General features: G+C 30.8%; 2 protein-coding genes across 6 annotated transcripts; one reads left to right on the forward strand and one right to left on the reverse strand.

The window, feature by feature from the left end:
• Positions 1 to 394: 394 nt before the first annotated feature.
• On the reverse strand, positions 395 to 3,623 carry LOC109805856 (Cleavage/polyadenylation specificity factor, 25kDa subunit). The gene is made up of 7 exons (XM_020368113.3): positions 3,313 to 3,623; positions 3,163 to 3,208; positions 1,644 to 1,737; positions 1,468 to 1,541; positions 1,267 to 1,353; positions 1,056 to 1,166; positions 395 to 718 (listed from the first exon to the last, which is right to left on the reverse strand). The coding sequence occupies exons 1-7, from the start codon at positions 3,429 to 3,431 to the stop codon at positions 647 to 649; spliced, it is 603 nt and encodes a 200-aa protein (XP_020223702.1). The 5' UTR covers positions 3,432 to 3,623; the 3' UTR covers positions 395 to 646.
• Positions 3,624 to 6,972: 3,349 nt separating this feature from the next.
• Positions 6,973 to 16,998, forward strand: MSH3 (homolog of DNA mismatch repair protein MSH3). Of its 5 annotated transcripts, none has more exons than XM_083060084.1 (14): positions 6,973 to 7,931; positions 8,991 to 9,179; positions 10,054 to 10,218; positions 10,799 to 10,897; positions 11,020 to 11,268; positions 12,112 to 12,348; positions 12,444 to 12,575; positions 13,687 to 13,947; positions 14,026 to 14,097; positions 14,523 to 14,672; positions 14,974 to 15,438; positions 15,744 to 16,036; positions 16,639 to 16,678; positions 16,749 to 16,998. In XM_083060084.1, exons 1-14 carry the CDS (start codon positions 7,080 to 7,082, stop codon positions 16,776 to 16,778), a joined length of 3,234 nt encoding a protein of 1,077 aa, XP_082916210.1. In that variant the 5' UTR covers positions 6,973 to 7,079; the 3' UTR covers positions 16,779 to 16,998. The 5 variants fall into 5 exon arrangements, 4 of the variants coding, with proteins under 4 accessions (XP_082916210.1, XP_020222085.1, XP_082916211.1 ...); XM_020366496.3 differs by having other exon boundaries at positions 16,801 to 16,998; XR_003803821.2 differs by having other exon boundaries at positions 6,974 to 7,931; positions 16,438 to 16,678; positions 16,801 to 16,997.
• Positions 16,999 to 23,039: the final 6,041 nt, after the last annotated feature.

The raw sequence follows: 23,039 nt of genomic DNA on the forward strand, positions 1-23,039 counted from the left end.
ATGTGCAAATTTAAGTAGAAGTCTAAAAAATAAGGAATCTAGAAGTGTGACTTTAGATAAAAGATTGAAAAGGAAAACGAGCTACTATCATCAATAATTGAATCAGGTGATACTTTACCACGCGTGCACTAGCAACAACTTCGGGAAGTAGTAGTGGATACACATACACTAAAACTCTGTATTTAATAAGTAAAAGTACAGTTTAAACTTAGCCGTTGTTTTATACATTTTGCCCCATGAGGATTATGTTGGAATTCATGCGTATAATTTTGTCACTCAATTCCTTTCACCACAAAAACTTACACTAAAAACCAATGTCATCCATTCCTTACCCCTTCCATTCCAATATTTTGGCATCCTGAGCAGGGCAGAGGCAACATACATAGGATCGAGATACTTCTTAATCACATTGATTTCTCCTACGGCTTAGGTATACAGCCTACGAATTGATTACATGATAATATCTTGGGTTGATAATCGAGTACAGTAAATAAAAACAGAGAAACCATGTCACAAGCTTACTCTATTCAGAAACCCACTTCAAAACTCAGTTCTCTAACTAGTCTCTCAATGATAATGTCAGTCCTAGTTACGAAAATAACAAATAAAAATAGTGATTTATCAGCATGCAAGCTTCAATTTACGTTTAATTGGTGATCATTTTAAACTGGAATCTGGACAGTTGCTGGGGAATGGTGGATATAACTGGCCCGTATCTCTGCAAAAAAAGAAAATGGTACACAAATTTCATACAACACAGAATAAATTATAACAATTTGATTGATAAGCATAGTTATGTGAATAAGTTTCATAATTAATACCATAATCAATCATCAGATGAAAAATTTTAATAAGTGCCAAATAAAAGCATTTTAGATATGCCCCATAATCTCCCACATCAATTGATAGGATTCCTTTACTTGAAACATTTTCAGTTAATATATATGTTTTCCCATTAAACAATAGATGATAAGAATTTTAATTCTTCACATTATAAAGAATTCATTATACAATCTAGTGATAGAAAAAAAAAATTAAAAATATTAAGTTCAAACCTGGACATTGTCATAGAGTTCAAACAACGGAACAGCAAGCAGTTTTAAATTTTTGGGCACTGCAAAGTATTCTCTCTCAGACAGATGAACAAGGAAAAGCTTTTTGCACTCCTACATTCAAGATAGTCAACCATATTATTGTAAACAAGGACCAACTGACTAAGAAAGCCAGGAATGCAAGATATCCAATGACATTGTCTTCGTAAATTACCTTGGGTTTAGTTATATGAGGAGGGCAGTATGGATACATTATAGTTTCAAAATTTGGCCTCCACCAAATTGCAACACACTCGCCAATCTGCAGTTTTCCAAGGATAAGTGCTAATGAATAACAAATATGGGGATAGTCACAGAATGCCAAATTTAACGTATTTATCCAGAGTCCCAACATCTAAAGAGTAAGTAATAATACCTCCCAGTCAGGCACAAGAGCTGGTGAATTAGCACCAAGCTTGCTAGTCAACTTTCTCTTCAAGCCCTCAGTTTCTGTAAACAGCATCAAATAACCCCAAAAGAAAAGTACATTAGGAAAATCATAAGCTGCTATTTTCAGACTATCATATTCAGAATATAGAAGCAAAATCTTACCATTCTCTCCTGGTTTGAGACGACCACCTGGTAGTTTGCAGAATGTGTTTCCTATTTGCAGAAGAAGTATATGAGGATGATTGTGTTCTTGTACCTACAAAATTAAAAGCATAAAGACAGCAATAAGCAGATTCTCAAAGCAAATTAGATGAAAGTCTTTCTTAATGAAAGCAATGTGACAGATGAGAATTAACAAGAACATAGTGGGAAGCCATGGACTAAGTAATTGAAAAAGTAAAAAATCTAAGTGACCCAGACGAATTTAGCAGGGAATTGATCAGATGTGTAAAGGATCTCACTGACAGTGGAATCCACTTTTTTCCTCACTTATAGAAGTGCCTTTCTGACCTCAGCGTGTCAAAGCTTTTTTTTATTTTTTGTGGGGGGAGGGGAGGATACCTCATGACCACCAAGTTGAAAGTTAACAATCTTATTTTCTTATTGGAGTAAACCAAGGATATCCTCCAACCGTTAGTTGAAGACTAATTCTTTTTGAGACATAGAAATCACTGAAAAAGGGCACCGCTAAAGAACTGAATTATTGTCATAATGGTTAACAATCTTATTGTTGCACCAAGATTCGCCCTCATAATGGGCAGCACAATGCATAAGGTTGTAGAGGGTCAAATGTAAATAGTCTTACCATTATCCAATCTAAGCATAGAATTATAGATGTCTAGGATTGGATACTTGTCAATTCTTTATTATTCACCAAAACAGCAACTAATGATTAGTCCCCATGTTCCATAATATATGTCTATTCTATTGTATACAATTCCTGCGTGATAAGTCAAACATGCCTCTCTTCTACAAAATGAAATTAAAGTTGCATGGGAGAAGTGACAAGTATCCAATCTATCACGCAGAGAAATTGACTCGACTAAAATCAGGCAGGTATCATCTATCACCAATCCTTCAATTCAGATAATTAACACAACCAAACATTGGCATACAAAATCTTATAATTTCAGCAAGTTATTGAAATCAATTAACTCAATTTACTATCATAATTCAAATCTCAACCAACACTAGTTCCAACTTTTAGCATCCTACAAGAGAATATTTCAAGTAAAGATCACAACATCAATACTGTTCTGTACCTTCTACACACCAAAAAATAAATAAAACAGCAAAGCCCCAAAACGTGGCAGATAATTGTACGTTATCCTATATACTGTGTTACAAGTTCATGGAAATAATTTTCTAGCTAATGATAAGTTTAGATAATAATTAATAAAAATTCAACCATGACAAGTAGTCTAGTCTAGGGACCAAATTGAAAAAGAAAAAAAAAAAAAAAAAGTGTCATGTATGTAAACCATAAATACTGTATATTTAGTTCTTATACGCGATTATCATTTTCAATTTAGCTTTTTCATGAAACAATTGTTTTGAATTTTGCGCTTATACTTAAGGGTAACTGAATGGCAAGGCAACAGATGATTAGGAGGAAGTTAAAAAATGTTGTTCATATAGGGAGGAAACTGAACTAGAGAGAGAGAGCAGTGACTTAACATACCAGTAAAATTCCTTCGACACTGGTCCTCATCCCTTCCTTCATGTAGCTGAAACAAAAGAAATAAACAAATTTCATAACCGTTAGGGTATAAAACGAAGAGGAGGTTAGGGTTTGGGGTTTAGGAAAAGAAAAGGGAGAAAGGATACGAACTTGACTTTCATACGAGCGAGACGATCGGCGACGGAGGTGTCCTTCTCCATCTTGGGCTCCTTGGTGCCGAAGGTGTAGCTGGACAAGGGATACGTATTCACCACCTTCGACGACACCATTTTGTGTTCCCTGCTATGGATGAATCGAACAGAAGAGAGTGAGTTTGTTTTGTCTTTTGGAAATTGGGATGACCGATTGATTAGGTCTGTGTGTTTTCATATTTCAATGTCCGTTCCTTACTGTTAGATCTCACCCGCACCGGATCATGGGCCTTAGCCTTAGCCCGCTCCCTTTATCCACCTTCATGTAAAAACACACCGCTTCAACTCGGCTTTAAAAAATAATTCATTTTCATTAATACTATCTTAGTTTGCCTAATATATACAATAAATATTTCTTTTATATTTATAATAGGTAATTTTAAAGGTTTAAATTATATTTTATGTAATGCACTGCTTCAAATCTTAGTTAAAATATAATTTTATTGGCCGGAAGTAGTTTATAAAATAAAATATCCAACTTGAAAAAAAATAGAAATGGTGAATGTCTCTTTTCAATTATATGTTTTCTAAATCAATTTTACCAAACTCTAAAATAATAAGTTAAGAATTTATATATATGAGGTGACATACTCCATAATTAAAGAAATTCATTATATATCCAACTTCACCTCCAACCCAAGGATGGCGTTGCCCCTTAAACTTTGAGGTTATCTCATTGGTTTCGTTTCGAACATTGTACAATATTAATTCGTTTAATAGTTGTGACTAACTGATGGGGTTATTTTATGGTACTTGTCTGAGAGGATATTTTATAATTTTATTACAAACATACTCCACAATGATGAGATATTGTCCACTTTGGGACTTAGCCCTCACGATTTTATTTTTTGGTCATCACCCAAGGCCTCTCAATCATTGAAATATGTTTATGTTATATAAATTGTTATTTCTTGTTTTATTTTATCGATGTGGGACTTGTTTAAATTTCAACACTAACCTACAAAACAATATTGTTTGGAGGTAGTAATAATGAGGGTGGGAGGAGGTAGTAGGAGTTCAATGTCCTTGAAAACAACGTTATGGAGAAACTTGACGAGGAGTGAGAACAAGGTTGCATGAGGAGATGTCTAACCGCAATGATGAGAGGAAGGGACATCAAGATCAAGACAAAACAAAGACATCAAAAAGAAGCTAGTTTTAGCTTTTGGTGCCGAATAATGTAACACTTCGATTTCTATAAAATATAATATAAATCTTTTATCGATAATTTTGATATTTTTATTTTTTATTAATAAGAGTTCTTTTATATTTATTTAATTATTTTATATTTTTTAAAATATAATATAAGATATTTTATTAAAAAGATTTATTATGATATTTCATTAAGATGGAAGAGATTTGTAAATGTGATTATGTATTTATTTGAAGGAAAATCATGGGAAGGTTAAGGTTTTTAAAAAAAAAATTAATCAAACATTTTTTACGTTTTCATTTTATACATGCACTTTGGAGTTTAAAGAACAAAAGTAAGAAGAAAATTATCTTGGAATCGTGCATTCGTCTTCTTCTACTTACTAAGGTAAGAATGAGTGAGAAGTCTCACTTTGAATGTGGGATTATATGTTGGATAATGGGATTGACATCGATTATGTGCATGTTGTATGCCTATGTGTGTGAGAATTTTCCAAAATGCGTATGTTTTATCTCTTTTTCTCTTTACACGTTCTTAATGACATGAATTGTTCAGATGTATGGTGAGTTATATATGTTTAGATTATAATTGTATGACTTGAGGTTCTTATGGGTTTGTATGGGAAACCCTAAGGGAATTTGTTGTGATAATTTGTTCAATATGTATCAAGCATATCTTGAGATTGGTACCACATACATGCAAATTTAAGAGTTTGTGTCATTTGCATTTCATACTTGCATGTAAATGAATTAATTATGATTGATGTGTCTTAGATGAGTAATTGTATAAATGATGGTAAATAAGTTTATTGTATTGATTGTGATAATAGAGGAATGTGTGATGTGTGAAATGAGAGCATGTGTATGTTATTGCATAAAGTTTGTTTGACATGCATCATATGCACGTAAATTGACAAATCGACAAAATGTTTAATATGCATTGTGCATATCTTGAGATTGGTACCATGTGGATGCAAATCAAAGTTCTATGTTCTCTATATTGCATAGTTGCATGTAAATGAATTAATAATGGTTGGGGCGTCATGAATGAGTAATTATATCAATGATGATGAATAAGTTATTGAATTGGTCGTGATAACTATTATTAATATCATGTTATTGTGTAAATAAAGTGTGTATGATTATTTGTTATTTATTTCATGTCATTAGCTAAAGTGGAAAGTGTGCATGGCTACGTATTGTTTTATGTCTTGTTTGTGTTTGACTATCCAGTTTGCATTTTTGCACCATAAGCTAGAGTGAGGTGTTTGTCACTCCATTTGTCTTGTGTTATTTTCATTAGTTGTTATGCATGTGATCATCAACACGAGGTTGAAGATGTTGGTGATAAGGCTTAAACTTCAGTGTTAGGTTTTACTTTAATAAAACATGTGACATTGGACTAGTTAGGACTAGATTAGGATATCGTTTAGTTGAATTATTTTGTAAAATATTTTTTTATTTTCTTACAATTTCATTGATTATGTTATTTGGTTGAGTTAAAAATATGATACTTAAAACCTAAACATGTTTAGTTTATTTATAGAATTTGTATTATTTAGTTTATTTCGTTACTTATGTGTTATGGCATATGTGGAATAGAGGTGTTACAAATAAAGCAAATGGCATCATCGACCTCTTTAGGATATCAAACATGAACTAAAAGACAAATATTTTAATTAAAGATTTAATAATATTTTTATTATAGTTAAAAATATTTTAAAAAAATATTTAATTATCTTAACTTGTTTGGATCACATGACAAGCTTCCTCGTGATAGTATTAACCTAGTTTGATATGATAGAAATTGAGAAGAAACTAGATAGAGTGAAAATGAATAAGAGATAGGCAATAAGATTTTTTTTATTAGTAGGAAAGATGTAAACAACAAAAAGGAGAAAAAAAATCTAACAAACTACCCCTCAAATACAAGGTTCTCATTATATCCCAACAATGAAAACATGTGAGTAAGATAAGAAAATCACATGACCAACGTGTCAAATAAGATATTTCCAATCTTAATAAAAGAGTTTGCTATCCTATTCTATTCCTGATAAATATATAAAAAAAATGAAAGTTATTTGGATATAGAAAGTTTATAATTTTAGAAGTTAAAAGAACATAAGGAGAGTCAACAAAATTCAATATTGAATAAGAAAAGTAATCACTTATAAAATTTATTCACATATTATATTTAGAAAATCACATTATTAAACTATAAATGAATAATGAAAAATAACAAACGGTTCATTTGTATTTGAAGAAAAATTACACAATTCACATATCTCTTTATCCAATTTCTAATATGATATTTGAAAGCTCCTCCAAAAATTGAAAATTAAAAAATACAAACAAATAAATAAATAAAACATTAAATATATTTGAATTTATTAAATTGATTTTGATTTAATTCGATATAAATAATTACAAATTCGATTTAATTTATTTTGATGAAGAGGAAAAATTAGGGGGATAGAGTGAGTGCAGTGACAGTGACGGTGATAGCATTGGGGACGTAACAGAGAAGAACATAAAAAGGCGAAGCGCGCGAAATCCAGCATCGGCAGTGGGCAAATGGGAAAGCAAAAGCAACAAGTGATTTCCCGCTTCTTCGCTCCGAAACCCAAAACTCCTCCATCAGCCACTTCCCAAACACCTCCTCCTACTCCCACTCCCAAAATCTCAGCCACCGTCGCTTTCTCCCCTTCCAAACGCCGCCTCACTTCCCATCTCACACCCCCTCGCAAACACCAGAAGCTTCTCGAACCTTCCACGTCCTCTCAGCCACAACCTTCTTCTTCTTCTTCCAAGCCCCCAAACTACACTCCCTTGGAACAACAGGTCCTAAACCTCAAGGCCAAACACCCCGATGTCCTCCTCATGGTCGAAGTCGGTTACAAGTACCGTTTCTTCGGCCAAGACGCGGAACACGCCGCCAGAGTTCTCGGCATTTACGCCCACGTGGACCACAACTTCTTAACCGCGAGCATACCAACTTTTCGACTCAATGTCCACGTCAGAAGGCTCGTCAGCGCGGGCTACAAGGTCGGCGTCGTCAAGCAGACCGAGACCGCCGCCATCAAGGCCCAAAGTTCCAACCGTTTGGGCCCATTCTGCCGTGGGCTTTCGGCCCTCTACACCAAGGCCACGCTAGAGGCGGCGCCGGATTTGGGGGGACCCGAGGACGGGTGCGGGGGAGAAAGCAACTACTTGATGTGTGTGGTGGAGAAGAGTGTTTTGGGTGAGAAGGGAAATTGTGGGGTTAATGTCAGGCTTGGGTTTGTTGCTGTGGAGATTTCCACCGGGGATGTTGTTTATGCGGAGTTTGGTGATGATTTTCTGAGGGGTGCGCTTGAGGCTGCTCTTCTGAGCTTGTCTCCGGCTGAGTTGCTTCTTGGGGACCCTCTTTCGAAGCAAACAGACAAGGTAGTTTTATCTGTAGGAATCACTCGCCTTTTAATTTCGTCATGTTCATTAATGTGTTGTCAATGGAACTTCAGTCTGTATGTAGTTGCTGCACGTTATTTGAAATGGTTTTTATTCATGGGATGTTGAATGTTGATGTCTTGATACATGGAGCATGTGTAGTTTGAAGTTCAGGTTTCAAGGTAGCTTCTTTCTTGCTCCCTCGAAGAGGTGGAGCATGTTTGATACTGCAATGTACTGTTTCTTAACATTGCTTCTAGCTGAGCCATCTAAAATTGGATTCATTTGGATTTCGCTTGTTGAGGTTGGTAAAATATTCATGGGCACGGGTGTTTATTGAGGAAAAGTAGCGAAAACATTTGATTTATCACTCATTGTAATTTATATATGGTTATGCAGTACAAATCCCTTATCATAATACAGATATTTTGTGTGACAATCTGATTTAGATTGTCACACAGATACAATAGATGGAATTTTGAATAATCTGAACAGAGGATTAAAGTTTCCAGTATTGTATGTTTTGATTTGAAAAACTTATCAACAAAAATTTAATGTGCGTGAGTGTTTCCATTCTTAGTGGAGTTTATACGTCGGTCCTTCATAGTTTAAAATATATCATCAATTTAGGGGTGAAATTGGTGCTATTTTATTTTAAGCATTAAAGGACCAAATTGATGTCCAAAATCATTGTTGGACCAACATTACATCTTATGTGACAACCAATTTGATTCTTTACTCTTACCATTTATATACTGTACAATTGGGTATATCTTCGCCACTTTTTGAATCATTTTTCTATTTATCTCCATGTTCTTGTATCTTGGCAATCTTCTCTTCTAACAAAAAGAATGATGTTTTAACAATTTGAAGTTTGTTGAAATGATTTCATGCTTGGAAAACTTATTTCTGAAACTATAAGGTAATTACTGTTCTTAATATTTTTTTAGAATAAAATATTATCCCAACAGGGAGAATGTTCTTATAGTTACTAAATGAATTACTGTAAAACTCTACTATCATTGAACCCAATTATGTGATCGGGTGTTCTGTTATTAGTTATTGTTGAATTTTGCTGGACCTGCCTCAAATGTTCGAGTAGAGCGTGTTTCACGAGATTGCTTCACTGGGGGGGGTGCTCTTGCTGAAGTTATGACCCTGTACGAGAACATGCATGTAGAAGGTTCATCAGATTCAATACAAAGCAATGATTTGGCTGAGAACAGAAGTCAGCAGTTAGTAATCAAGGTATCAACTATTGGTATATATACTTATATATAAAGATGATTTCCTATTTTTGTGCATACATTTTTTTTTTTACAAATTTTAAATTTTAAATAAAAATAAAAAACTGCACGATAATAGTTAATAAAAAGGTCATAAAAGTCTTTTAGTGTACAAGTTTTATTCTTAAAACTATTATTGAATAAGAATAACTGCACACTATTTCACTAACATGTGTATTTAAGCGGAGACACAAATTGTTTTTTTTTTTTTCCTACTAGTTTATTAAGAAAAGTTATTCCCTTAGAAGGCATTAGAAACTCTTAAAATCATTTTTTTTTGTTAGTTTGAGTATGCATTTTTAAGTCAAAATCTATCTTGTGATTATTGACCATGCCATTGTAATTTGTTATATTTTATGACAAATGTAACCAGGTGCCAAATTTCCATATACTTCTCTCGGTGTTCTTATAAGACCCAAATCAAGTGTTGCTTGGTCCTTTTTATAAGAATTAAGTTAAAATGTCTCTTGCATTAATTATTTTCTTACAAGAAATACCCTTTAATTGAAGTAGTTGGTAGAGTAAGAGTCTCATTAATATTAGGGTTATTTAATATTTATGGGAAAAAAACAAATTTAGGGCAAATTTAATTCTATCAACTAAATTAACCAACTTCCTTAATCCTAGTGAATTAAGTAATTGGGTTTTATAAAAAGGAATGAGGGAGTACTTCTCTTTTCTATCAACTCTTATGTGTTTAATTTTTTATTCACCAGATCATAGCTTGTAGTTTTTTTTTTCTTCACAGATGCTAGCTTTACATTTATTGTTTTTGCTCTTTCTAGTTTCTACTCATAACTAGTTCTGTTTTCATCTCTACTCTTTTTATTATAAAGGAGGTGATGAACATGCCAGATTTGGCTGTCCAAGCTTTGGCCTTAACTATTCGCCATTTGAAGGAATTTGGTTTTGAAAGAATTCTGTGTTCAGGAGCTTCTTTAAGGCCCTTCTCAAGCAAAACGGAAATGACTCTCTCAGCCAATGCACTTCAACAACTGGAGGTGATTATAAACTGTACATTTTTTGATAACGTTTAGTAAGTACTGGAGCATATTTTATGCTTACTTGCTACATGTTTTAATTTTTTCGATGTCTCAAAGTGAGCAATTACAAATTGTGCATATGTGTGTAGGTTAAACTTAAATATTCAGTAGGAACTAATCAGTATTGCTCCTTTGTCTCACAGTCATGACAATTTTGGCTAATTACCAATCTTGTAAACATACACTTTGACTACGATTTCCTTTCAGTACTCCTACAATGCATGAATAAACTGGCACTATTAATAATATCTAATCAAACCAAAACCTGAACTGCCCTTTCTTTGGTTCAGGTATTAGTTCTCGTAGATTCATATAATTGTATAGCAATCAAATATCTTGGCTTTATGCTGGCCAGTTGCTTCTGGCCCATAACATGAATGGCTGTATTCTTTTACAATGAGTCATAAGATGATGAATATATTTTATACTTGTGAAATATATTTTATACTTGTGTTCTATAAGCTAGAAGATCATTTTTAATACCAACATAATATTCCCTGTAGTTCTTGTAGCCAATGAATGCTTCATGTATTTTCAGGTTTTGAAAAATAATAGTGATGGATCTGAGACCGGTTCCTTGCTGCAAATTATGAATCGAACTCTTACTATATTTGGTTCCAGGCTTCTTAGGCATTGGGTATGAGGTGCTTTCATTCCTCATATACAAACACTGAATGTTGAATTCTTGATTGTCCTGTCTCTATGAGCCATTGAACGAAGAAGATCCATCTTTAATTATTGTTCTTGTGGGTGATACAGGTATCTCATCCTCTGTGTGATCAAACCTTAATTTCTGCTCGTCTTCATGCTGTAACTGAAATTGCAGAGTCCATGGGATCTTGTAATAGTGTGAAGAATCTTGGACATGTTGAGGAAGATCCTGATGTAGCAATTGTGCAACCTGAGTTAGCATACATACTTTCACTGGTTTTGACAACTCTTGGCCGAGCACCTGATATACAACGTGGAATTACAAGAATTTTCCATTGCACTGCTACCCCATCTGAGGTGATAAATGGATTCTTGTTGTCAATTGTCATGTTCTTGTATTTCACTATATTCTGTACTTCAATCAATTGTCTTTATATTCCTTGTAATTTCTTTTCACAATGGAGCTTTATATGAGATAGGGAGACAGAAAGAGAGCTAAACATATTCTGTGGATTACTTAATGACAATATTCTCTGCATGGGCATGGCAAGATTTAACTGTTCTGATGTGAGTCTCGTTTCATGTTCAATTAAGAGCAATATGCATGCTAAGAATCTGTTAGGAGTTCTACAATGCATGCTTTGAGCATTTGAGTGGGAGCAGCCAAGGATAAGGCGTGTTTCAAAACCCATACTACAACACAAGAATACAAGTGTATTTCCAACTGTAATAGCACTGTGCCTCAGATGAGGCCTGGACCTAATCTGAGTGTTTCTTTAATTATTACCAAGATACAAGGAACATATGAGGGGTATGTCATTATGCTAATTTGTTTTAAAAACACCAGCTTCTATCTTTAGAACTTGAGTATTTAAAGTTTGTATCTAATGTATATAGTCAATGAAGTGATCTATACTTGATCTTTGAAAAGATTGAGACTGTTTTTAATATGTGTGAATTTCAGGTTTAAGAAAGTGATCAACTGTAATGAAATTAATATTTTTTTTCATGAAAATAGTCTCATTGTTTGATAACTTTGAGTTTTAATGTGGTGCAAGGGAATGGTTGAGAATGTTTGTGTCACTGTTACTGATCAACTGTAGGCATTCAGATTCTTCATTTATCATATTTGATGTGTTCAAAAAATTGACAAGAAGGCTGCTATGTATTGATTGCTTGAATCTTCTTGTGTTTATACAGTTCGTTGCAGTAATTCAAGCTATTTTGTCTGCTGGAAAACAGCTTCAACAACTTAACATAGGAGATGGGAATAATAATACATTGCACTCTAATCTGTTAAAAAAGTTAATTTTGACTGCTTCCTCTGGCATTGTTATTGACAATGCTGCAAAATTGTTGTCATCTTTAAATAAAGACGTTGCTGATCAAGGAGATCTAACAAAATTAATCATTGCATCAGAGGGACAATTCCCAGAGGTTTGTCAATGTCTTTTGCATTAAAAATTTACTTTTTACAATTTCCTTCTTTATACTTTTATCTTGAACCATGTTGGTTTTATTACTGTGTATAGATCATTAGAGCTCGGAAGGCTTTCAAGCTGGCGGTGGAACACTTAGATTCATTGATTGACTTGTATCGCAAACGGTTTGGAATGCAAAATTTGGAATTCATGAGTATTTCTGGAACAACTCATTTGATTGAGGTAGTCTAATACTCTAATTAGATGGAAAATCCATAATTTTTTTTTACTAGAAGAAAATCCATAATATTTAAACATTGCAGATGCTTGAAATTTGGTTACAAAATTCCATTTAGTATTCCAGTTCTTGCTACTTCCTCAGTTTTCTCTTATTGCCATGTAGTGCTCCAAATTTGCGTCTTAATATTCTTAACTTGATAAACTGAAGGAATGTGTTTTAACTTAAAAATAAATTACGGTAATGGCTCTCTTTCGCTTGCCCTACCTGCACCCCTCAAATAAGGGTATAATGTATAAGATAAGACCCTTCTTTTTTGGCTTCTTTTCTCCTTAAGCCTCTGGTTGGTATCAGTGAAATACTATGGAAATTGAGTAGAGGGTTAAGACTTAATTTGTTTGGTATCAATGAAATATCTAGGAAAGAAATAAAAAGGTTGTGGGGCTTAGATAAAAAAATCCTCTTCAGAAGGAGAGCGGAAATGTTGTGGAAATGGGAAGATGTGAGGAGAGAGAGTATAAATTGGGAGAGTTTAGGAGAGAGTGTACTTTTTTATCCTTTTATTCTATTTTCTTCTTTACTTCTTTCAAACCAAACACCCCTAAATTTCACTCCTTGTCTGACCTATTTTCATTCACTTTATTTCTCTCTTCTCTATTTTCATCTATCTGATTTATTTCTCTCTTATCAAACACACCTTGAATGTAGAAGACAAACCAAACATATTTACAATAGTCTTAAAATCAAAGTAGTTTTTTTGGTAATACACAAAAGACAAAAAAATAGAGCTTTTGTAGGAAGGAAAAGAAGCCCCAAAACTGGGCCTACCACTACTAAAGATGGGTCGAAAATGCTTATTGCATGTTCCCAATGCCCATTTGGTACTTTTAAACTTTTTCTACATTAAAGTTGATATTACCAATTGTCTCTATTTTATTTTCCTTTCTTTCCTTAAACAATTTTTTATTTATTTATTTTTTTTATAATTTTCTGTTTCTTGTTTATTAGTCAAGAGCTCTGATTTAACTCAAGTTCAAAACTGTTGTATTTTTCCATAGAGTAAATGCTTGACAGTGAAGACGTTTTAATTGCCATTTATTTTATGTTTGGCTGCAGTTATCAACTAATGTAAAGGTTCCTTCAAACTGGGTCAAGGTAAATAGCACAAAGAAAACAATTCGATATCACCCTCCTGAAGTAGTGTCAGCATTGGACAAGTTATCATTAGCAAAAGAAGAACTCACTGTTGCCTGCCAAGCAGCTTGGAATAGCTTTCTTAGGGACTTCAGTAAACACTATGCTGATTTCCAAGCTTCTGTTCAAGCACTAGCTGCTTTAGATTGTCTACATTCACTTGCCATTCTTTCAAGAAATAAGGTTTGTTCTTAAAGGAATTTTCAAGTGTCTTCAAATATTTCTTGCATCTTTAATATAATTCTCTATTTTCTGTAATAGGGTTATGTTCGGCCAGTGTTTGTAGATGATCATGAGCCTGTTCAGATACAAATTTGTTCTGGTAGACATCCGGTATGAATTTAATGGCTTATACTTTTGTATGAAATTCTTCACCTTGTGGGATTAGGCTTTTGTTGTTGTTGTACTTTTGTATGAATTGACATTCATGTTTTCTTGAATCCATTTGAGTTGCAAATCCTTGCCTGTAATATTTGTGGTTTTGCTGGTTTGTGTATTTAGTACACACCCTCATGTGCATTAATTTTCTTCAAATTGGTTCTTGGATGACTAAGGCATTGTCTTGTGCATCGAAACAATTGTTTGACGGTTGCAAAAGTAGTTGAAATGACTTTTGCAACTTTATCTAGTGTAAACCAGAATACACTTCCCTCAAAATTATCAGTGTTGCAATACTTTTGACTTCAACTCAGTTGATTCAAGTTCGTCATTATTGATTGGTAACCAGAGGTTCATTCTTCTAAGTCATTTCTCACCAGGTTTTGGAGACTACCTTACAAGATAATTTTGTTCCAAATGATACAAACATGCATGCAGATGGAGAGTACTGTCAGATTGTTACTGGACCCAATATGGGGGGAAAAAGTTGCTATGTTCGCCAGGTGGCTCTGATTGCTATAATGGCTCAGGTATCAATATAGCATCTGCCATATTTGTGCTTTGATTTTCTCCCATTAATGCATCAACCTGTTGAGGTTGTGCTGTAGAGCATAAGCTTTACTTTGTAAATACTGAAAGGCAATTATATAGTGTGAAAGGTTCTGTATATCATGTCTTGAAATTCAGTTAACTTTTTGTTTCAAATTATTTTCTATATTTTCAGCTTAAGTTGATCTATTTCCCCCTCCAAAATATTTAGCTTACTGCTTTTCTTTGACAACCTAGTCCCTTCCGGCTGTTGCTTTATTGAAACATCTCTGATCTCTCTAGGTTGGTTCCTTTGTACCAGCATCATCAGCAAAACTGCATGTCCTGGATGGAATCTACACTCGGATGGGTGCTTCTGACAGTATTCAGCAAGGGAGAAGCACCTTCCTAGAAGAACTAAGTGAGACTTCACATATACTACATAGTTGCACAGAACATTCACTGGTTATCATTGATGAGCTTGGGAGAGGTACAAGTACACATGATGGTATGGCCATTGCTCATGCAACATTGCATTATCTTCTGAAGCAAAAAAGAAGCATGGTCCTCTTCGTCACTCACTATCCAAAGATTGCCAACCTGGCTGCTGAATTTCCTGGCTCTGTGGCAGCATATCACGTATCACATCTGACCTCACGTGATGCAAGTAAAAATTCCAACTTGGATCATGATGTCACTTACCTCTACAAGCTCGTGCCTGGTGTTTCAGAGAGGAGTTTTGGCTTTAAGGTTGCTCAACTAGCACAGGTAATAAATTCACAAAATTATATATTACTATTGCACACCTGTCAGAAATACAAACATTACTAGTGCACTGCTGACAGAGCAATTGGTTGATTTTGTTTGAGTTGATAAGAGATATGTGATGCATAAATCTTCCTCAAGTAAAGCTAGTCCATTCATTACAGACAAACATTAGGGCTAGGAAATTTGGGGATTGCCTTAGTCCTTAGCATCTGAGTTTGACTGCTGAGGTCTCTAATGATTAAATTGTTGAAATTTATTATATATTGACTTTCATTTAAGAAAGTTGGAAACATCATGCTTTTCAGTTACCATCACATTGCATCAGTCGAGCCATGGTCATGGCTTCCAAATTAGAAGCACTAGTAAACAATAGAATACATAGTAGATCAAGAAAGGAACTACTATTGGATATGCTGGTGATTGGTCAAGAGCAAGAACAGCTTATGGCTCAACCATATGATCGTCCACATCAAGAGTTTGGTATGGCTTACAAAGATTTCTATTTAAACTTAAAAGCTGCTCTACAAGATGATGACTGTGCAAAAAACTTTCACCTTTTGGAGCATGCTAGAAGCATTGCAAGGAAATTAATTGGCAGGTCAGCTACCTTGTCTTTTCTTCTTCTTCTTCTTCAACTTCTTTTTTTTCATTTTTTAAAAGAATGGATATTGTTAACTAATTTTTATCTCATTACTCACAACTTAATAGCTCCCTTTAGTTAACTAATATGTCAGTACTTTTCCACTATAAGAAAAGGAGGAGGGCTTGCTTAGTGACAAGATTATCAGTTTAGACCTTTAACTCAATTTTCTCGTCAGATATTATCTATATAATATATTTAACATCAGAATAGTTGTTTAGTTACATGAGGCTGTAACAAAGAAGCTTTGATAATTATGTTTGGAGTGATTGACTAACTGATTTCTTTGTGGTTGATGGAGTTAACGTCAAAAATTTTATTTATCACAACTCTAATTAAGTTTGCATATGCATTAGCAGATAAATGCATTATGGGTAAGACAGGATGACTTGCAGAAGCAGGGTTCAGGTCTCCTCCAGTGTTGTAGAATGTAGATAATATCTAGCATAAAATAAAATTGATTCCGTAATTTTTGCTTCTTTACCTTTCTCCTGCCAAGCTTATAATTTTGTAATTTTGGTCATGCTTGGGAATTGATTTTGTTTACTGCCATGTATAAGGATGTCCGTCCTTTTTGAGCCTACGGAAGTAAAAGCAAAGGTATGACTGTAAATAACTACGTTTATCCTTAAAATATTTATTTAATATTATTAACTACGTTTATTGACAGATAACTTGCATGCTAGTATCATATAAATAATTAGGCTCCGGTGTTCTTTCAGTGCGGCATATGGTTGTCCTGAGGGTATCTTTTGTAGAATATGGCTTCGAATTTAACGGGTCAGTATTGGGCTAATAGAAGTGTTAGTAGGTAAAATGTCTTTCTCCAAACATTAATGGGTGGAAAGTATTAACAGTACTTCATGCAAAGGAAGTTTTGTGCAAATAAATATCTTTCAGCTGCAAAAGTATATATATATATATATATATATATATATATATATATATATATATATATATATATATATATATATATATATATATATATTAAATGACACTATTTCTTAAGAGGGGAAATGTGTTGTAAAATGATTGGTTTAATAGAGAAAAATTATGTTCAAGAAAGTTATTGTATTATATAATTTAAAAATCTTCATCTATCAAGTTATTCGATCACCACCCATTCTAAAAAGTGAAATAGGAATGGTGTGATGGGAATTTTATGCTTTAATCTCGCAAACTTACTTTTTTAGTAACCGTGCATGGGAAGTTTGTGATCAATAAAAATCTTCAACAATTCATTCAAGTCTTCACAGGTTCTGGTAGAGTAGATTTGCATATCAATCGGTGTTAATAGCTTTAGCAGTGAAATCAAAATGAAAGAATCAGGGATACATGTCTATATCCTAATCACAGTGGGTAAGTTCTCATTAGCGTGTGGTATTTGGATCAGTGTTGACTGTTGATCCTCAACAAGACTAATAAATCAAATTGATTGATAGTGTCTTCTACATGAACATCTATTATTTTACCCTAAAAAGAAAAAAAGAGAATGAATAATAATAATAATAATAACCTGTGTTCTATGGAGGGATTAGGATCTGTGTAGTAAAACCTTTTTTTTATATCTTAAATGAACCACATACTTTACTTTCATTACGAAAAGTAGAACAAAATGACATGCTTCACTACTAGACGATATTGTTCGGCTAACTTGGACACTGGGCTATTGTCACTCACCGCTTAGAAGTTAGAATCCTCCTATAACGTCCAACCTTAACGAAAATTTAGATTGCTGAACTTGCTATTCCAGTTTAAGTGAAAATAAATAAATAAATTATCCAAAATGGAAGATTTCGTATGTCCATTCCAGGCAAAACTGTTGATTATTTTCAATCACAATATTAACTTGATTAACATTTACAATTTTGCTATAAAAAAACGTGAAAATGACGCATGCTTAGTACTTATGTGACACTGCAATGCTTAGTACTTAGTACTTATGCTTAGTATTTATCGATATCTAATTATAGAGACAATATATAATTCCCATTCACACGACATGAAACCTAAATCTTAGGTTGCAATTTTGTTGTGCGACCCAAATTAAGTGTAGTATGGTAATCGAATATATATTAAGTGTTATATTCTACAACTACTCATATTACATAAGAATGAATATAATATTAGTTTTTTTTTTTTCAACTTTCGATTTTTTAAGTTTTTATTTTTATATGATAAATTCAATGATCCGATATAATTATAGTTGAATTAGTTTAATTCAATTGTAAAACAAAATTAGAGAAATCTAATAAAATCAATCTAATTAAATTTAATCGGATAAAAAAATACAAATCCAATCTAAATAGATACGTGCCACTACTAAGAAAAATACAATTTTTTTTCAACAAAAACAACAAAACTTCTAATTTAAATGAGACTAGTCAAGACAATCTAAACTTTGCATGTGATTTTATACTACATTTATACTTTATGTAAATTTTTATATTTTGCATTTCTATTATTCTGGAAAAAAATACTTTATGTCTGTTTTAAAATAATAATAAATAATAATAAAACAATTATTTATTAGTAGTTTTAAAATAAAGTAAAAAATGTTATATTTCTGACATGTGAGCAATAGTATCATAGTTTTATTACATAATATAATGTTACCGTTTATTTAAATTAACTTTGACTTAATAATGAATTAATATTTAAGTTAAAAGAAGCCTCAAATATGTTTTTATAAAATGATGGAATCTTTTTTTTTTTGGTAAAGATAGGAAAAATTACAATGATGATCGCAATGAGGATTAAACCTAGGTCCTCATGCTTTTAACTACCCCAATCTCTCCCCACTTAACTACTAGACTAACTTTAGTGGTCATCTTGATTTTGGTTTATGTATAAAGAACTTTTTTTTTTATCTTTCTAAAATTGAGAAACATTACTTTGATCTATTTAAAATGAATGGATTTTAGTTTTGATTTTTATAAAATATTTATTTTTAACTTTTATCTCTTTAAAACCTAAAATTGTTAATTTTTTTAATCTTAAATAATCATTTGAAGGTAAACCAATAAGTTTTGCTTTAATAATCAATAATTTTTCTAGACAATATCATTAACAATTGTAATAGTACTTGAGATGACCATTTAATAATTTAATAGATAAATAATAATTAAAAATAATTATATAATAGAATGAATTAAAAATAATAGTTCTAAATTTTAGAGAAATAAAAAAATAAATAATTTATAAATACTAAAACCAAAAAGTTTATTTATTTTCTAAAGACTATAAATATATTTAATATGAAAATAATTATATTTAGAAAAAAATAAAAACAGGCCGAATAATAGACTTTGAACATAATAGATGCTTACTTCGATTGCAAAGGTGTGAGCACAATATGGCAATGCAACAAAAAGGTTATTTTGAGTGGGATGGTGAACATATATGTTACCGCTAATATTAAAAACATGAAATTAAAACATATATGTCGTAAAGATAATAATAGAGTGATTTATTTTTTAATTTAGTCCCTAAAAATGTAACGATAAGTTAAATTAGTTTATAAATTAATAAAGTAAAAATTCTTAAAATTATAGATTATCAATCAATTTACTCCTTAAAATCGTAATGAACAGTCAAATTTAACCTTCTGTTCCGAAATAAGTAAAATGTATGATAAAATAATTATTGAAATTATAAAGTATTAATCAATTTAGTTCATGGTCCATTAAATTAGTCCTTAAAATTAACAAGGTTTTATATTTAGAAAAGTATTAAAATTTAATATAATAATTTTTTATTAATTATTTTTTAATTATATATATATATTTATTTATTTATTTATTCAATTATATATAATTATTTGTACATATTCTACCCGTTTATCTGCAGTGTAGTATTTTTTTAGAGATCTGCAGTGTAGTTATTCATAAAGAAATATGTTCAATCAATAAATTGATAAGATATTTTATAATTTAACTATTAAATAAATTTATAAATTTAATAAATAAATTTTTTTAATTTTGAAAATTTTTGAATGTTGCAATTTTTTTTTAAACTTTGAGAGTCAATTTGACTGACTGTTATAATTGAAAGAATTAAAATGATTGATAATTTACTATTTAGAGATTATTTTTTCCATTTAAATTATTTATGAACTAATTTGGCTGTGTATTAAATTCTTTGACTAAACTGATTGATAATGTATAATTTAAAGGATTGTTTTGTCACTTTATTAATTTCAGCAATCAATTTTATTGACCACAATAATTTTATTGATCATTGATTAACATTTTAAATATTGTTTAATTATTATTTAGCAATTATAAAAAAAAATTGGACAGAAGTTATCAATTATAAAATTATTAATTATAATTGATACATTTGACTATCTTTAAGAATATTAAAATTTGGATTTCTTTTTATATATATAAATGACCTTGTGATGGGTTGAGCCAGTTCTGCATTTCAAGTACATTTATCAGTGAAGATAGCACATCCTCAAAGAGAAGATGATGATTTCAAACCTTCTCTCAGGTACACAATTATCGATTTTACTCTTAATTAACATGCCATACAGTGCATCAACTCACGATTGTTACACAATCACACCCTTATGAAATAATCGATTTAATTATGTTTGAGGGTTTGATTTTGTGGCACTTTAATATTTGGATGAGAACTCAAGTATGTATTGGTGATATATTAAATTGATTTTAGGCTTTCGTTTATTAGTGAATTTTGATTCATTTGTCCCAATTTTGGTTTGCATTTAGATGATTAAATATGGAGAATTCGTATAATGCACTACCGTCCCTTAAAATTAAAACAAATTATTGATTGGACAATTTTACTTTTTTTTTTAATGAACTTATGAATATTTACACCGGACTTTGACATCATGAATTATATCTTCTTAACAAATAAAAAAAAAAAGTGTGTTGTTTCAAATTATTTTTTTTTATCATTAATCTTTAAGTTATTCTCCTTTTTTTTTTGTCTATCACATCATTTATTATGTTTATATGTCTTTATAATTTTAATTTATTTTTCTTTCTCTTTACAATTATTTTTCTTACAATTGATAGCATTAAATTAAGAACAATGTCATATTTTCTACTTCTTCCTTCTACAAATTCTCTTCTTACCTAGTAAGAAAAGTATTAAATGAAAATAATATACTATTTTGAATGTATTTTTAAGATATAAAATACTATATATATATATATATATATATATATATATATATATATATATAATACTTTCTTTATAAAATAATAGTTGGTTTTTGAGGAGGGTGAAGAGAAAATAACATTACTCTTAAGTTAAAAGTAATTTGATAAATTGGAAAAAAAAAAGTGAAATCTATAAAACTATGTGTGAAAAAGTTACGCGTGATAAAAAGATATGTTTGGTTTTTTCTATGTGAAAATTTTATTGATGAATAATCTATAAGTATATTTAAAAAAAAAAATTGAGGTTTAGGATAATGGATAAGTTTCTGAATTTTATCTCACCTAATTTTTTTATTATAAAAAAATAAAAGAGAGTAGAGAAGGGCATAGGTGAAATGGAATAGATATAGAAATTGTTACACACATTCTCATGTGAGTATAAATAGATTGAGTTGAATGTACGTTTAACTTTTTTAAATGATAAAACAAACATGAATATAGTAAGTGGCATGCAACTAAGTTAAGGCTGTGGCTGCGTTTGTAGGCAACAATTGCTGCTAACTCAACCCACCAATTCATTATATGATGTCAATATTTCTATAAACAAATATCTTACTTTAAACTTTCTATATTTATCTCACACTAATCTTTTATTTGGGTATAAGGGATGAAAAAAAAGTTAAGATAGAAAAAAAAAAAGGTCAGCACGAGATACACCATTTTTTTAATATGAACTTATGATATTTTTATTTGTGATTCATTTATTTGTTAAAAATTTATATTGTAAACTTATTTTATTACTGTTGGTAAATTTATTTGTGACTTTTTTTTTTTGATGAATAGACTTATTAAATATGTGTGTCAATGAACATTTGAATTATTACTAATTATATATATATATATATATATATATATTAATTATATCTGATCATAAGATTTGAGATATCTTTAGATAAATTTTTTTGAACAATTAAAATAAGTAGAATGAAAAATAATTTATAAATATTTTCAATAGGTTGGCAACCAATTCAGTCTTTTTTTTTATAATCCAAATAATTAAAAATAAAAGAAGTACAAAGAGTATTCCAATCAATTCAGTTTAATTCATTTTTTTAATAAGATAAGAAAAAATTAAATTAATTGAATTGATTTATTTGACACTCTTATTGATTTATATTTTTTTTGTTATATTATTTATTTAAGTTGAACATGATTATTTTTTGAGAATGTATTTGATTAACATTTGAAGAGTATATAATTTTTTTAACTAATTTATAAGTTAATCTTATTAAAATAAGTTTAATTAATAAGAGTTTATTTTCATGAACTAATTGAAATAATTTATAATTCATGAATTCTTATTCTGTTTTCCTTTTTTTTGTAAGTTTAATTAATAAGAGTTTATTTTCATGAACTAATTGAAATAATTTATAATTCATGAATTCTTATTTTGTTTTCCTTTTTTTTCTTGTTAATTTACTATAAATTATTTCTTTTTATCTTTTTTAAATTTATAAATTATTTTTCTTATCATGTTATTTTCTCATACTCGTTACTAAAATCATTTAATAACATTTAACATTTATTAGTTAATCTTTAAAAATCAATTCAATTAGCTAACTTACAAGCTTTCAATTCTTTTGTTTCTATCTTGTAACCAATAAATTTTCACCTAAACTATAAGTTAACTTTTTCAAACATATCTAAAAAAAATATTAAGAAAAAAAAAAAGAATATCACGAATGATAATTTTTTAAGTTTCACAGTAATTTATTTTTAAGAAAAATAATCACTTTTCGTCTTTATTTTTTAATAGACTATTATACCCT

This window comes from Cajanus cajan, chromosome 7 (assembly GCF_000230855.2).
Source record: "Cajanus cajan strain Asha chromosome 7, NIPB_CcT2T_4, whole genome shotgun sequence".
NCBI classification, from domain to species: domain Eukaryota; kingdom Viridiplantae; phylum Streptophyta; class Magnoliopsida; order Fabales; family Fabaceae; genus Cajanus; species Cajanus cajan.

Coding starts and splice junctions, on each gene's coding strand:
- LOC109805856 (XM_020368113.3), bottom strand. CDS start 3,431: ATGGTGTCGTCGAAGGTGGTGAATACGTATCCCTTGTCCAGCTACACC. Junction 3,209..3,312: donor CTCGCTCGTATGAAAGTCAA/GTTCGTATCCTT, acceptor CTTTTGTTTCAG/CTACATGAAGGAAGGGATGA. Junction 719..1,055: donor AACTCTATGACAATGTCCAG/GTTTGAACTTAA, acceptor CTTTTTTTGCAG/AGATACGGGCCAGTTATATC.
- MSH3 (XM_083060084.1), top strand. CDS start 7,080: ATGGGAAAGCAAAAGCAACAAGTGATTTCCCGCTTCTTCGCTCCGAAA. Junction 12,349..12,443: donor CAGAGGGACAATTCCCAGAG/GTTTGTCAATGT, acceptor TACTGTGTATAG/ATCATTAGAGCTCGGAAGGC. Junction 14,098..14,522: donor TTTGTTCTGGTAGACATCCG/GTATGAATTTAA, acceptor ATTTCTCACCAG/GTTTTGGAGACTACCTTACA.